This window comes from Orbicella franksi, chromosome 11 (assembly GCF_964199315.1).
Source record: "Orbicella franksi chromosome 11, jaOrbFran1.1, whole genome shotgun sequence".
Lineage (NCBI taxonomy): Eukaryota > Metazoa > Cnidaria > Anthozoa > Scleractinia > Merulinidae > Orbicella > Orbicella franksi.
In genome coordinates, this window is record NC_138155.1 from 6,120,600 (window position 1) to 6,137,934 (window position 17,335).

At 39.0% G+C, this 17,335-nt stretch overlaps 1 protein-coding gene and 1 pseudogene across 2 annotated transcripts; both read left to right on the plus strand.

Moving 5' to 3' along the window:
* Positions 1 to 3,873: 3,873 nt before the first annotated feature.
* On the plus strand, positions 3,874 to 7,046 carry LOC145502467 (uncharacterized). Of its 2 annotated transcripts, XM_081481793.1 has the most exons (3): positions 3,874 to 3,953; positions 4,249 to 5,414; positions 6,306 to 7,046. In XM_081481793.1, the coding sequence occupies exons 2-3, from the start codon at positions 5,247 to 5,249 to the stop codon at positions 6,408 to 6,410; spliced, it is 273 nt and encodes a 90-aa protein (XP_081337919.1). In that variant the 5' UTR covers positions 3,874 to 3,953; positions 4,249 to 5,246; the 3' UTR covers positions 6,411 to 7,046. The 2 variants fall into 2 exon arrangements, with proteins under 2 accessions (XP_081337919.1, XP_081337918.1); XM_081481792.1 differs by having other exon boundaries at positions 3,931 to 5,414.
* Positions 7,047 to 9,955: 2,909 nt separating this feature from the next.
* Positions 9,956 to 13,074, plus strand: LOC145502358 (uncharacterized; annotated as a pseudogene).
* Positions 13,075 to 17,335: the final 4,261 nt, after the last annotated feature.

The window sequence follows — 17,335 nt, forward strand, 5'->3', positions numbered from 1 at the left end:
GGTTTTTGTCCACTCGTTACTCGAACTTCTGGTGGATTCCGTCTTAAAAATTTATATTGGTCAAACCTAACATAATCTTCCTTAACATTATCAGGAAACATTTCAGTTGGATAATTGTGTGGTCATGTGACTTGACTTTTTCATGGCAATTATAATTCTTGGGCCCACGCGCGCTAGCCCACGGCTCGACTAACAACTTCACGGTGACCCAAAGACGTATTTGAAATAAATCCAGTTGTAATCAATTAGGTGCAGAACTCAAAAACCAGCACAACCCGATCATCTATGTGAACGTATAATACGAGACTTGATTGGTGACACATGGTCACTGTTGCAAAATAACTTAAACGGGTACATTGAATAACGAACTCACCACTGCTCTTAATAGACCGTTTTCGATATATTAAAATTCAGCTTGGCAGAGAGGGCTAGAGAACACAAACAAAGGACATTGAATGGCCATGTTTATTCATTTTTTTGTACATTTGTCCAAGACTTCTTACAACGTATATAACGGCACAAAAATGCGCACTAGTCTGTAGATAAATGTAGAAAATAAGATTGGAAATGGCGATTAACCCGACTTCAGTTTCCTGAGATCCTTACGCAGGATGTGACTGAGTTCTTTTTGTGGTCCACTCTCTCTTTTGCGCGGCATTCTTAGCAAGTGAAGGGAATTTGCCCTCCCTCCACACCCCATTTCCTCTATTTTCTACATTAGATGGCGATTTCTCCCTCACCTTTGCTGGGCTAATACTTTAATATGTTTGTAGTTTAAGCTTTCTAAGCTTGCTATCAAAATGAACGGCCACACCTGTGGCCAATATATCCCACTTGGGAGTGTTGAGTTTTATCACCCAGCAAACAGAGCTCAACCAAAGCAGCACTCATACGCGCGAATTATGCATAATATGCATTTTATGTTGTATTTAAGTGTGAGGAACAAGATACATAAAAGCTCTTATATATTTATATATGCCGGAATGTAATACATATGGAGTCAACACTTGCTGACTTATGGCTTGTCCAGTGTATTTTCTTTTTGCCGTTTGAAGCTTATAGCATAATTAAGGGAAGTTTTGGTTTTTCTAAAATCACTCGAAGACTGCCCTAATGTTGAATCACTGTGAAGTTTCGTTGAATTCAAATTGCTATAATTGTAACTGAGATTCGCCTCAAGAATTATATATTGTCAACCGCACTGACGATAGGAAGAGATATAATCAGTCCTGAACTCAGGGCATGTTGGTCAAATGAGTACCATCAACGTTTCTTGAGAAAATCGATGCTCTTTAGCAATCATTTAGGAACAAAATCTAAAATTCGAGCCCGTAGCCGCAAGAATGAAATACAAGAATGAGCTTAGCTGAAAAAAACTGTGGCGTTGATTCGAAGCAAAGATGAAACTTACGTTGTGAAATGGATAATAAAAGATGTTTAAAAGTCTTATTTGCTGTTATTGTCTGACATGCAGGTGTCTTTCAAATAACTTACCTTTCGCAGATAAAATGCGGGCGAACTGGGTCCGATATGACACATTTAGCACTTTAGGCCCAGTTCAGACGTCGTGCTTCTGCCGTACCGAACTAAATTCAGGAATTAAGTTCGACAAAAGCACGGCAGAAGCACGGCGTCTGAATCAAACTTTTGAATTAAGTTCGGCAAGTAATAAAGTTCGACAAGCTCTGCCGTGCTACACGACTCTGGCACGGCAGCGATTCAAACGTCGTGCTTCTGCCGCGCTAAACAAAATTCATGAATTGTATTAATGTATTTTGGCGAGATTGCCTTCCCACCGGGAGTTAGGAGGAGAATTGTTACGAGGCATCAGTATATCCTGAATTTTGTTCGCCTCTGTCACGGCATCTGAATCAAAGTTGTTTTCCTGCCGTGCCACAGTCGAACCTAATTGCAATTTGGTTCGGCACGGCGGAAGCACGACGTCTGAACTGGGTCTTAGAGAAAAATTCCTTCAAAATTAATTTACGAAACTCCGAGCGAGATTTTGAGACCGAAAAAAGTTATGAAACTCCAGAGACGGCGGTCAGAGTTCGGCTTAGCACATGAGGTATTGCAGCGAGGCGAGATATGCAGAAGATTGAGAGGTATTGACGTTGCAAATTACGACCACTTTCAAATCATTCTTCAGTTACCGAATATTTTAGCCAGCCGATGAAGTAATAATTAAATGCTGGCTAAATTAGCTATTGCTGCGATCATATTAGAACAACTATTCTGCGATCGTAGCTTTCGCTTTGTTTGAAAAGATTAGGGCCGTAGCCAGAGGAAAAAAAGAACTATATCTGAGGCAATGTTCATGAGAAAATTATCATTGAGGCAATGTCTATGATTAAATTTCCTTCCTGGACATTCAGGGTGTTTGGGATGTCTAAAATAACAACAAAACGGAAAAACAAAAAAAAAATAACAACAAAAAAAATGACTGAGACAAGTGCCTCGATTTGCCTGTTATTAGCTACGGCCCTGAAGATCTTTGTAATCAAATGGAAACCATTCTTCACAGATTGTAGCGATAGCTGTTATGATGACTATACCACAATGCCATGCGTTGTAGTTTGATCGAGGTCCCCTGGGGCATTTTTTTTTTCACTCCGTAACGTTTGCGGATATCGTCTGGAAAAGTGTTAATCGTTAGGCTCGCTTGACTTTTACAGTAGCGAATCTCAATGATTGCAGAGATTGTAACGGTCTAAGCGACTGTAACAATGGAGGAGATCATATAAAGTCAGCTTTAACTTGAAGATTTGTTTTTTTCGACTAGTCGACAAAATTTTGAAATTTTAAAAAGATCTCAAACAAACAGCATCTTGTAAGCATGAAGGGACTCGAGTTTTGAACTTGGCTTGCTCAATCAGTAAGTGATAAACGAATAAAAGCTATTTAGTGATACGTGAGCTGTTAATTTGGTATGAAAATGAATGTTGGTTTAAAATCTTCCTTATTATCGCCAAGAACAGATGTTAAATTGAATAGCAACCTGACAACAGGGCAGATACCGAAAACTGAGTTTCCTGTATGATAAATATACAACGTCGACTTTGGAATATGTTATGTGAGAATACGCAAAAAGATAAATTAAAAATGTTTCCGTTAATTTTTAAAAACGGAATATAATTAGTTTTCTGAGACTCCAGGGAAATATATCTTTATTTTAATTTTACCTACATTTTGCTTTGTTTATTTGGTTTATTAAGATAGGGTAAATTTAAATAGCTTAATAATTTATGCAAAAGCTAATAACTCAGAAGCGTAATGGCCATTTTGGCTTTTAGAAATTGTGAATAATTACCGAAGCTGTTAAAAGCACTTAAAGACCAAAGAGGCAGATAACTGACATCGAAGAAATTAAAAATGTCACTGATAACGAGGTTACAAGTCTACGAATGCAAGGAATTGTTTTTGTGCCCTACATAGTTTACTTTTGATGAGCCGTTATCTGAACACATCTCAATAAGTTAACATCTGCTGTAAAACCAGAGGACGCATTTCTTCTAGCTGCCAACCTTTAAATAACTACTGCAAACTCCTGGCTGTAAATATGTAGGAGCGCTTGCCTGTAGACGACTTACGTTTTAATATAACTGAAACTAAAAGAGACGACTATTCATTGACCGTTCACGTTAATCATAAGCAAGACTGAAAAATGGATCATGAAAATGGCGATTGAGCGAAAATTGCATGTAGAAGATTCGAGCAAAGAAAGAGATGTTCTTAATTAAGAAAAGCTTGTTTGCTTAATTTGTTTGAAAAGTTTGTTTTTCTACATAAAAATACATTAGTTTAAATAAACATGACACTTTGGCTACGAACGCAGAGTGAGAAACGTTTTAATAATAAATGAGTCATTGCAGTAGTTTTTTTTACTCTGCACATTACGGAGTTGTTAAAAGGCAGTTGCTAATTTTCACCCGGAAATTGTGAAGCCAGAATGTGTAAGTATTAACAGCCTTGGTGGTTCTCTATATTCCTACTGAATTGCAGTCATTTTGTAGAAAAACATGGCTCTAACCCAGCTGAGACCAAACTTAATTTTCCGTATGCCCAAGAAAGTGTCCATTATATATTTACATACTTGCCAGAAACCTTCTCTCCATTCAATTATTAGTCGAGTTTGGATGGTAAAAATATTCGTACTAATTATCTTAGGATTTCGTATTCACCAATCTCCGACTTGAAACATTTCACCCGGAAATTACTCTGTTGTGTTTTACATTTTTCTATTTTTAGTTTGGAATATAACTCTTTCTCGGAGGGGATGTTTGTTAATAGCTGCTTTGGCCTTCATCGTTTTATGCTTTGATGTTGGTGAGTGTATGTCAGTTACGTGAACGCAAAGATGTGTTCCGCCAGACGTCCATGGACGAAAAGCTGGCGATAAAATAACGAGGCACAGCTAGCGGCATTGTTTTCCCTATAGTGGTGTCACTTTTCGAGAGGACCGAATTAACCTCGGTAGTGTTTCCGAAAGCAGATCGGGTTAGAGGCAAACTAATGTTCTAAGTGTTTGGTGCATACACTGTTAAACAATAAGAATATGGGCTCGAGATTTCTATCAGGTATTTAGAAATCGAGAGCGAATAATCTCACTGTTTTAGTATGAATCTGCTAGTCGTTCAAATCTGTATCAATAAATCCCCTTCAAGGACACAACGACTCAGAACGCAAAGAAGCAGCAGCCTTTTTGTTAACGAGGCATAGCCGAGTTGACTATTGCTTACAGAAAACGAGGGCGAGAAGTGTAATCGTTTAAGTAAACACTCTTCAGGATAACAGGACAAAACCTGCAATTTTTAGGCCTAATATTAAGAATAATTTCCAGGTTCAACTACAACACTTGCGGTCGTTGTCTATTTATCCTTGTCTTTTATACTTTCGTCCTAACAAACGTGGACTTTCAAAGTCAGCGGTCCTTTTCGCACCAAGAACTTATTCGTTATCTTGATGCACCATTCTGCACCACAGCGCCAGAATGACAGGTAAGAATGAGTTAATGAAAAAAGGATGTAAGAGAGCGGAGTGTACAGGTCATGAAATTCTGACAATTCTAAGTCTAAAAACAATGCTAAAAAGGAGCAAATCATCAACAATGACAGCAATAATTGTTTCTTTTTTGCTTGTTTCTTTGTGCAGTCGTGACTGAGGATTGCAACCGTCCGAAAATAAATGAAATCGAGAAATTCTATTGTGTGGGTAACGAAATTGCAGTGCATTCCGTTTTGACTGAGATGCAATGTCTGGATAATTGCCTTCGTCATCCTAACTGCGACAAATACATTTTTGATCGACAAGAAAACCAGAACTGCAAGCTGTTGTATACGGGGGATATCGCCAGTGTTCCTGGAGCTGTAAGCCCAACTAGGCTGGATGGCCGATGCTCGTTCAAGATTGCAACAGTAAGTGTGTTAGAAATATTAGGCAGTGAATTTATGACTGTAAAACTCGGTCAGAAAACCGTGAACAGCAGGAACATTTTTGGAATGTTATTGTTTATCAAGGGAAAGCCAATTAGCCTCGAGAAAAACAAACAAACAAACAAATACGCAAACAGCAACACTCCATTGGTTTGAATGAATGAATGAATGAATAATAATAACAATAATAATGATAATAATAATAATAATCATAATCACAATAATAACAATAATAACAATGACAATGATAATGACAATGACAATAATAATAATAATAACAATAATAATAATAATAATAATAATAGTAGTAGTAATAATAAAACGCCAATTTGGTTTGCGGTTTGAGATTCGCTTGCATGTACTGAACCATAGCTTGATTCGTCAGTGCACGTACGATTGACCTGTCAGAATCAAATCAAAGTGCTTACGGTCTCTTTTACTCGCTCAGTAATAGTTCTTCTTTTAAGACACCCTTGACTGTATCTCTATATTCGCCAGCAACTCTCGTAAGCTAGACAATGTTCAAAAGGAAATTCACTAGATTTATCTTTCTCATTTCAAGCTTGTCTCACTTTAAGCTGTCTCGCACAACATCGCATCGACAGCTGTACTCTACAGCTCTTGTAAGAAAATGCGTCAATGACCTTTCAAAGCTGAGTTGAATATACTAAAATCGATTTTAGTATACTCGAGAGTAAAAAAAGAGAGGAGAAAAAGGATACGAGAGGAGCGAGAGCCGAAAATAAAGGCGGGGGGGGGGGGGAGAAGGGGAGTGTAGATCAGGAGGGTAGGGCATGGAAGGGTATATCTTACAAAGTTGAGGTTTTCATTTTGCTTTACCACTTATTAACTTAAGTATTTCTTGAATATCAGGCCTTTCAAGACTTTCTTTTTGGAACCGAAGGCTGTCCCGACCCTCACGGAAATGACGAGTCTAACATTATGCCCCGGCACAAGAATGTAAACAGGGGAAACTAGATTGAAGATAAAAATGAAGCGTCAAGACGCGATGACATTGAAGCGCTTTTTCAAACTTTTCACAGCTAATGAAAGGCGTCAACCTCCGTCCTAGTTCAAGTCACGACACTAAGTTTGAATTTGCTTCCTGCCCAGCAACCGTGAGCAAAAGAAAGGCACTACGAAACATTTTAAAAATGGTGTGCCTGAATATTGTACGTCGATTGACTCATATATTATTTCACATTTTAACTTCTTTTCGAAATGTATTTAAAAATTAGATGAATTCTTTTCAATGATGCCTACCCGTTTTCGTAATAGAAATATCCCAATTCACATTAGCAGTAATTAACAATTAACCGGCTGCTTTAGTAGGAACCCAGGAATCCAGTGTCTTCGTTTTTATTTTTGTCACGGCAGAAGGGTGGCGGGCGGAGGATAAATTCAAAGCAGTAAGTAATTTTATCTAAAACACAACCATAAGTCAACACATATACCCAAATTGTGTACGATTTAGCGGACAGTTATTTAGATATCATATTAAAAACAAACAAATGACTGTTGTTGTTCAGCTGTCTGTTACAATCTTCTCAAAGTGACATTTACTCGGCCTTTCCTGGCAACTGCGTCAGATGGTAGATAACACCCAAAACAGAAAGTAGCGATGTTCGAGACCCAGAACAAATGGATTTTAACTTTTCACTGTTAGCTAATTGACTCAGTAAAAACAAAGAACCTAGATGCAAATGTAGCAGTTTATTATTGTTATCATTCGATGCGTTTTTTCTTCCCTTTCATTGGCCGAGAGCCCATCACGTCAACGCACTGCCTAAAAACAAGGGTCTGTTCACGCGTATACTGTGGAAACGTGTTTTTACAATATTGTGCCCATGCGTAAATGCAACAAAGCTCGTGTGTGAAAAAGGTAATATCGCTTGCCCGGGCTATCAGAGAGCGATTTAAATATGAACAAAAAAAACAAAAAACAAAAAAACTTGGTGATCAAATGATTGAACAATTTGACCTTGGTTATTGCAAAATATCGCAGTAGCAGATTTGCAAGTTGTCATTTGACTACAACTACCAGAATTCCTTTCGTTTTTTCTTTATTATTTAAATTTTGAATTCCCAGTGGGGTTTAAAAAACAATTGCCCTGATTAGCAAAATAAACAGAGAAAGTGAAGGATTCTGGTAGTTGTAGTCAAATGACGCCACCATGCAAATCGCCTATTTGTCAGTGTCTTGCAGATCATTTGCTGAAGCCTTCGGCTTCGGCTCTGTATAATTAACCTGTTCACCACTGATAAATCTAGATATTTTGCTCAACCTCCTCCAATAGCTGTTGATTCGTAGCCATATTATTTACCTCCATACCTGCTGCGTGGCCCGGTGGAGAGAAGAGTAGAGTTAGAGTAGAGTAGAGTTGAGGCAATTTTTAAAATCTTCAGTTGCGCTTTCCGTACACGAAGAGAAATATACAAATGTTAATTAGAAATTTTGTTCAAAACTCCAATTGCAGTTTTCACAAGTCTACTGAAACACCTTGGTTTTAATTTTTCCACTTTTGACCTTTTTACTTGTTAGAACCAGTGCATGTAACCCGAATAGGCCTTTTTTTTTATGATCAAGTACGGGGGGACTACTATATATATAAGAGACAGGGTTGCTCGTCGGAAATTTTGAAAATATCCCCTACATGGTACCGAGATCCTGCTTTGCGGGCGTGGCTTGAATTTTTAAATTTTTTCATCACTTAAAGGTACCAATTCTTAAAGAACATTTAATCTTCTGTCATAGTTTTTCAGCTCCATACCCAAAAAGTTACTTCAAAAGCTCCCACTGTGGACATTTTGGGGCGGAACACCCAAAGAAGTGCCAAAAAGGAACGATGAGCACCCCTGTCCTTTATATATGGGAGTCTCCCCCCGGATTACGTCACGTTTCCGACCTTGCTAATCATAGAAAAATAGAAATGGTCGCGGTACGAAATAGGCCACGTTCGATATATGACATGACAGGACAAACTTACATATTTGGTGTTGTTTTCTTTGTATCCAAGTCTCTCTTGGGAATTGAGAGACAAAAGGAAAGTTAAAAAAAAGTTACAATTTTGACCCGAAAGCCTCGGAGCCTTGTTAGAATATTGATACATCGAACGTACATGGCCTATTGATACCAAATATGGAAACAAAGTGATGAACTAAGCAAAGATTTCCAATTTTGAGAGCTCTGACGTTAGTGCGAGATGTTACGGTTATCTAAACGTATAAAAATTAACAAACCTTTAAAAGGAAAAGCGTTTCTGAATTTATTGCATGGCAAGCTTGGCCTTCCGGCACAGAAATCGCTTAGAAATTTCGAACCATCAAACTGTCTTACGATCAAAATGGGAAATCTGACTAATTTCATCAGGTCCTTTCCATTTCTGGTATCCATTTGGTACAATGAGTATTTTTTTGATTGACAAAAACGTGACACGATCATATAATTAAAAGGGACTGTTTTGTATTGAATTAAGCTGTTATGCAATGAAACCGTAAAGTGGAATTCTGCTTACACTGTATTTCAGTTTCTGAGAGTGAAACATAATATTTGGCGCGTCATGAGATTTAGTGATCTTTTTATTTGCTTCTGGATGAGTAAATTAAACATTTTAAGACATTTTTTGAAAACTGGGAACTATTTCAAGGCAACGTTTGGCGAACGCTCAATCAGTGATCTGAAGATTATGTCGTGCGAGCGACATCATGATTGCGACCAAGAACAAGAGTTAATTAATTATATTATTATATGGCTTGTGCTTCCGGCTCCAGTAATGCCGATAGGCCGATCAAGGGCCTGAAACTGAACAAAGCAAAAAGCCATGTAATAAACACGGTGTTAACCTCGAACGTTCGGTCTTTATAGGAAAATCTCAGACTTCGACCTTACCTTGAGATTCACCCTTAAAGACCTCACTCTCGGTTGTTAAGTAGCTAGGAACAGTTTCCCAATAGAAAGGTCGTGTTTTTATAAGTACGGCGACAAATTGCTTTAAACCTGCTTTATTATCAAAAACACGCCAAAGTGGTAAAACCAATTTATATTAAGAAATATCGTACTACGAAAAAGATAACTATAGCTACGAGATTTAACAGGCTTTAGTTTAACATTCTGTGGCGTGGCTAATGGTTGTACTGAAACTCTTCCACGTCTTATTATATCTAATATCCATATAATATCTTTACTCCTTTTCTTTGAGACTGACTTAACCACCTAACTCTCCCCGAATAAATAACAATTTCGACGGAATGTGCGGTAAGGGCTAAAAGTATTGAGCTAAATACTTTCCGGTATAAACAAAGTTAACTGATGATGTTTCTTTGACAGATTGACCCTCAGTTTCGAAATGAGGCAGAGAGCTATTTTCCTTCCGTACGCACTCTGGAAAAACAGTAAATGAAAGATGAAACGGCGACTTAAGCGTGTCGCAACAATCCGAATTTATCATGTAATGAATCAACAACTACTTTTCAGTTTACAACAGGCTACCTCGTGATGGCCGAGTGTTCATAATAGCCCAAAATTAGTCTGACAAAGGGAAATTCAAGTACGTGTCGAACGAAGGATTCAATGCGTAAAGGCTATAAAAACTTGAATCCGCAGTTGACCAACACTTCGCATTGAGAAAATGGCTGTGACTGGAGGTGTGAAACCGGACGAGGAACTAAACTTTATCCTTAAGTCTCTGGCAGAGAGAGGAAAGGACGGTGAAATATTTAAGAAGTACAACAAGTATTTTACTAGCGATTGTCTTCTACCACGGCAGTTATTTACCGAGTCAAACAATAGCGAAATCGATCACGATCACATCATGTTACGGGCTTATGGAAGCTACGCTGAAGATCTACAGTTCTACTCTCCCTTCGATGCTGGAGACATTGATCTTATGATCTTTCCACATTCGGATAGCTTGATGATTTGCGAGGAACGGCTTGAATATTCACTCGAAAATCCCCTGCATGTGAGAATCAAAGGTAGCGATCATCCCGTGTTACAGTCGTGCCTCGTAGAAAATACACAGTACGTGGCCACTTCAGCCTTAAAGAATTTTTCTCAAGCAATTTTTGGGTCGTCTCTTCCCTTTCTAGTCGACTGCGTTTCCGATATCTCCCGGCTAACCTCAATGGATGGTTTTCCACTCCGTTTGACCGCCCACCTGAAGAAGCAAACCGCAAACAGCCCAGCGATAACACTTACTATGTCTCACTTGTTGGGAACCATTTCCAAATACACGGAGCTTTTAAAAGTCGACTCACAAAGTCTCTCTATCAACGAAGCAGCAGCTGAAATGGAATGTATTATTCATTTCTTGTTTTTTTTCAACGGAATTGACTACACCAGAGAACACGCCGAAATTGTCAACGAGTATTTGTCACTACTCGTAGCCACAAAAAATGCGGATAAAGATATTCCTTTTTTAGTTTTTGCTTCAGACGTTTTGAAAAGGTTGCAAAAGCTTTCCACCCGAGCTGAAGAAATCAGAAGTCGGTCAAATAACAAAACTTTACATAACAATGATCACAAAAAAGTCACGCCTGAAAAGGGTGACGGAAGTGGAAGCCCCCAAAATGCGGAAAATTGCCCGCGAATGACGTTAACTTCCAATGGCGATTCATGTGTCACAGTTCAATCACAAAGTTGTGATACATATGCTGATCACAGGTATCCCACAGTCTTCGAATTCACCTCAGCACCATCAATGATGAATTTATATTCTGCGAATAACTCTCATCATTTTACAAAAAATCCAATATCGACTGGTAAGCAGAGAGGTGCAGGTGATGATTTGGAAGGCAAAATAGAAAAGAAAGAGCACTTGGACTGCATCGAGGATATCGGAAAATCAAACACAGATCGACAATCACAAGTTAAAAAAGAAGAGTTCGCTTGGGATAATGGTGAAGAGAAAAAGGCAAAGGGTCAAAATGAAACAAATGAGCTTAAAAGAAGACTGTCTAGATGGGCTGAGCTAATGCAGGCTGACCAACGAAATAAAACACTGGAAACACAATTTCTGGACACTGAGCGAGTTAAAAACGGGATTGATTTAATCCCTGCCTTTAGATCTTACAGCTGGCCAAAGGTTGCGAGAGAATGGATAAACAGAGAGCGCAAATGGCCTTCCCCCGACATTGTCAGCAAGGTTATTAGTGAGGGGTACCACTTGGTAGCTAAGTCGGCAAAGTTAAATGGCAATCCAGATCGAGACTTCAGGATATCCTTTTCTCATGCAGAATACCTGCTAAGCCAAGAGATGAACGACATCCAGCGTGACTGTTACGTTTGCATGAAGAAAATCCACCGCGCTTATCTTTGCACTCAGCCGAAGAGTTTGGTCTCATTCCATCTGAAAAACATTCTTTTGCTGACAATCGAAGAAACCGGTGTGGAGAAGTGGACCGACAGTAATAGAGCCGAGTGCATGATGGTACTCCTCCGAAACCTTTTGACAGCTCTTACGAAGAGAGATCTACGACATTTCTTTGTGAGGTCGTACAATCTGTTTGGTGTAGATTACATCGAAAACCCTCAGATTCTTGAATTCCTAGCAATGAAAGTTGAGGAAATCTTAGAAAACCCAATGCGATTTTATAAGCAGTTGATTCAGAACCGAGGAGAAAAAAGGGGAGATACAAAAGAACAACGCGTTTCCCAGAAAAGAATTCGGGAAGGCGAGCGATCTACGTCTTCAAAACCTGCCACAGGACAAGGAAATGACACACTGGGAGGAAGTTCATCCAAGGATAGTTGTGCCATCCAACACAAGAGAGAAAATGAAGCAGTTCCTTTACTGCCAACGAAAGCGACTCGAGAAAGCTCCTCAGCTGGAAGTCATCGGTACCATGATCTGAAGGATGTTTACCAGGTTGTCACCGAGGAATTGATCCAAATGGCTTGCCACGAGGGTAACCACAAGGTTGCAGCTATGAACCCTTTAGAAATGTCCTTAATAAAGGATCTCGTGGGGCTTGTAAGGAAATACAACATCCCTGTTGGAGCGCTTCCTGGATTGTTTAACATACTCTGGCACAAAAGAGCCTACTACTGGATTTGGATCAGCACTGAATCAGATATAAGGCACCGCGTTCTTGTCGCAATCCAGGGTGGACTTGAACTATTAATGCACCATTTAAAGCAAGACAACTTCTGGGGGGGAAAGAACGGTGAAACATTTGAAGCTTTCTTCGACAGAATATTTGACCCTGCTGTTGAAAGTCCTTCCCACCTACGCCACATGTTGCCAAGTGATAATTTTATACAATTAATGTACAAAGTTGCCAACAGTTTCAAGATTTCGTCAGTGGAAGACCTCAGGGAAATGGGAGAGAAATATCTTGACCTGACCCATCCCAACGCCAGTGCATTATTTGATCTCCTCTTGCACCCCTGGTTCAGAGCTCGGACCAGCAGTGAATTAGACATGGTGCACCGTCTGCTTGGTATATTGCAGTGTGAAGCTCAATCAGCGATGGTGCAACAAACTATGGAAGACAAAGATCAACAAGGAGGTAGCATTGGCGCCTTAAAAAATTTAATCCAAAGAGTGCTTGATGTTTGTATTACCGCCTTTGCGAGATCACTACAGAAAAACGTGGCTAAGAACGTGGATGGCATTCCATTAGACTGAAATCTCCACTATTCAGGGGGATTTTTACTTTTCTTGTCACGGCTAGGGTTCGTAGTGCTGTATAAACAAACGACCCAAGTTCATTCTTGCTAATGACTCAAAAACTCATATTGGCTTTAAATGGATTAAATTTTTTATTGTAATTGATTGAAAGGGCACTTGAGACTGCGTAAGAACCGAGAGGTAATTATACGGGGGATTTGTAATCTTGTTTTCAGATCTCTAATGGACGAAGCCCACAAGAAATCAGGGAATTGGCCAGAACGAGATTAGGGGGATTGGAAAACCGTTAGTACATTTGTATATCTTTTTATGTTATTATAGTACTCATCTACATAATGTGAATGTGTGAAATACCATTTGAATCAAATGCGAGAGGAAAGTAATCTAAGACCCTGAAATTACATTAGTTCAGAATATGTAACAGGAGCAGCTGATGTCCAATTGGGAAATAATGAGATGAAAAAAAATTCAAAGACTGCCAAAATTGGATGAAGGTGCAGGCTAGGCCGACTTCAATTTGGCAGCCATGAAGAATTTTTGAATTTAGTTATATCCATTAAGGTTACCGGATACCTTTAGAAGTATCTCGCATCCAAGCGATGCAGCACGTCTTGTTTAAACTGTAGATACCTAAAGCCATATATCAAATTAAAATTTATAGAGCTGGCTATCAAACTACGCCAAGAATTTTGTAACAAAATAAATTGTCGATGTTTTTTACGATCTTTAAGTGTGAGTGTCCGAATCCCCTTTTAAAAGAAGTCAAAGCAAATTTTGTTTCTCGTTTATTTAATTTTGTATAAATATATGACACCTTAGAAGGGCTCGAAATTTTGTTGGATCCTATGAAGAAATTTCCCAAAGGCACTGGAGAAGAGCTTTCCTCTATAGGGGAGGGGGAGTTTGTGCAGGTGAAAATGGAATATCTCAATATGCCATTGTTGAAGAGAGAAGGGAGAGGTCTTGGGAAGGATATTGCAACCATCATTTAAGTTTTAGTTACTTTCAAACTTTACGTAGAGCTATTTTTTTAAAGTAATGTCACATCATACTATGCACAAGAAATATGTTCACACAGGTTATGATAATTACTAAATTTGCGGCGACAATGAACATCAGTACAAACAGAATTCTTAAGAATCACCAGTTTAACCCACAAAAAGGGGGACTCTCCTGTCGGGGACTCAGAATTTTTCTTTGTCCCACGCTCGTGTCATGTTGATTAATTCACCTTCACAAAAAGGGGGACTTTACCTTGAAAACATATTACGTGTAGTACAAGTCCTGAGATGTTGCTTCTGATTGCTTCGAACGCGCTCAGAGCAGAAACGTATACTTTCACCTATTCTGAGAGGATAAACGCTTACCAAACACAGGAAGACATTCATTAAATCCGTGATCCTAGTTGGTTTCAAGACTTAGAGACTGAAATAAGAAAAATCCATAGTACTTAAGAGCAATTCTCCAGGAAAGTGAAGCAAAGTTGGAAATGAAAATTTTTAACCCCCCTTCCATTTTTTTGTGGAGGTAGGTTATATGGGAGGATAAACAAAAACAACCATATTTGGATCGGCAGGTGTGTCGTTGCCATAGTAACCGCACTTGATCACGTCAGCCTGAGGTCTATGTTTTGACCAAAAAATTCACTCTCAAGAAGTAAAAATAAACGAGTCTAGTTCTCGGGTGCATGTGAACCAATTCAACTGAAATTCATATAGATGGTAAAGCCACTCTCCCAGTTTATAAAATACGCCGTTAAAGTATTTTGGGTCTTATAATCAAGAAGGCGATGCTCGTCATACTATGTTGCCTGTCAGTCATTTTGACGAGCAGGAAAAACAAGCACAACCATATTCGTAATTTCTCCGAAAGTACTCTTTCCACATAAACCAAATTAGTAGCAGAGCTTACATAGATATTGCAGTTTCTAAATATCATAAAATCTATTCGGGGAAAATTATATTCTGGCCATGGGTGTTGAAGACATCCGAGGCAAGTTGCAAAAAGTTGCAAAATTGGAAATTTTGAGGGCTCTAGTATTTGGCTCAAACTGGCTTTAGATAGGGAATATCAGCTTCAGAAGTATTTTCTATCATCTCATCTGTTATCTACATTTGATTGATTAGGTTTTGGCCAACGAATTTGATGAAATATAAATTGAAACAAAGCCTACCTTGCAACTCTTGGGAATTTCTTCAGGATGCTTTTGTCGTATAGTATGGGTCTCTCCTCAGTTCGCTCGCTCTATTTTGTTGACCGAATCTTGCACAGATTCTAGCGGAAAGGTCAAATCTAACTGGCTAGCCTCACCGAACATGTACTTTTAGACCACAGATGAGGATGCATTAAACCGAATAAAGAACAGTCGAACAGGTCAAACACAGTCGTGTGTCGACTATCGAAATAATTCATCAATGAAATCCATCTAGGTAGTTAAATAGATGCATCAAGATCACAGCTAAGCAAATGCATGTCTGCGACGATTCTGAATTAAGTCTTTGGCTAAATTGAGCCGTACATTCCGTGGTGCATGGTTGAGAAGCGACGAAACCGTTGTTTACGACCCAACGTATGTAGACCAGAAATGCGAGGAGCGAAACTGCTGACCGGATGTACTTTTAAAATGCGATACACGCGGATTTTGACAAAACACTGATCTCCGGTCAACTGACCCCCTACTGACCCTCCTACTGGCCCCGTATAAAATCAATGGGAAAATGAAAATTAAAAAAGCGCATAACTATCAATGGGACCGATTCAAGTTCATCAATAAATTTAGCTTACCTGAAACTTCCAAGATGGCGGACGCGTTGCAGATTTCCGACTGTCTTGTTCTCCTTTGACTGTTTAGTGGAAGTTTTGTTGACGGAAAATCGAGCACAGAATAAGCTTGAATGTCGTCAAATATTGTTTTCGTACGGATTGGAAAGTGAAGCAAAGAGAAACGCTGACAAATGAGCAGGCTCGCGAAAGGCTCGTGATCATGCGAGCGACACGAACACGCCCGTAAACCTCAACCGGAAGACGAATTTCATAAGGTAGTTCAAGGCCTCTCGCCTTGTTTCCGCATTTTAAGAACTGTAGTAACTGTAGTATAAACCATTTGGAAAAGCCCGGTGGATTACTTTCTCCTTGGTGTATAAAGCGTAGTTTGTGCATGTGGAAGGCGAGGGAGATGGAGCCACAAGGTTGCCAAAATAAACTTCCGTTTGATATAATCGTGTGCGTGTCGCTCGCGGTTAGTCGCGTGCGTGTTAATTTGTCAGAATTTCTTCGCTATTTTCATTGCTTAATTTTCTAATGGATACAAATACCATACTTGATGATATTCCAACTTATTTTGCGCTCGATTTTCCGTGACAAATCCTTTAGTCAAATGAGAACTGAGTTGGAAATCTGCAGCAACGCGTTCGCCATCTTGGAAGTTTCAGGTGAGCTAAATTTATTGATGAACTTGAATCGGTCCCACTGATAGTTCTGGGCTTTTTCTTAATTTTCATTTTCCCGTTGATTTTATAGGGGGTCAGTAGGGGGTCAGTTGACTGGGGGTCAGTGTTTTGTTGAAACCCGATATACGCGCTTTTTGTTTGTTTGTTTTTGTAGCTTCAGATAAAGCGACATTATCGTAATGGCATTGTCTCTTCTTTAGATATTTTTGGTACAATATATCATTGATAGAGGGATAAAAGGACGACTTTTGATCCGCTTTGAAGACTGTTTTAATACAGTGGTGAATAAAGTGGAAAAAAGAAAAGCGCTTCACTGATCGTTTCACGCAATCTGATTACCTCCATTGGCTTTACTATACTGGATCAAGTTTGTATAAGAAAGGATACCATTTATCTTCTCTTGGTTTAGCTACAGTAAATCCAGGAGTACTGACAGGTGTTAAAATATGTTCAGGTTTCGTCAACAACAAATGGTGTGCAGGCTTGAATGAGAACAAGGAAGTTAGTCTTTCTAAGAACTCTTGAACGTTCGAACTCTGTCTGTCTATACAGGTATGCAAAAAAGGGAAATTCATGCTGTGCGTGCCAAAAATGCAGATTGCACTTGTACCCATTCAACAAAAAATAAAATTCAACGTGGGGCCCTGTGGTGCGTATGAATCTGAGTTAGACTTTGCACCTAAACATTTCAACCTTGTTCCTAGTTTCCCAGGGTATGAGATTGCTCAACGTTTAATTTTTCTTTGATGCTGTTCTTCGGTTCTTCGGTTTTCTTTTTTTTTTTCTTTCTTTTTTTGTTTTGGCTTTCTTTACCATTGCCTTT

Bases quoted from the DNA above. Each gene is read 5' to 3' on its own strand.
- LOC145502467 (XM_081481793.1), top strand. From the start codon at position 5,247: ATGCAATGTCTGGATAATTGCCTTCGTCATCCTAACTGCGACAAATAC. The intron at 5,415-6,305 runs GTAAGTGTGTTA...CTTGAATATCAG, and splicing joins GCTCGTTCAAGATTGCAACA to GCCTTTCAAGACTTTCTTTT.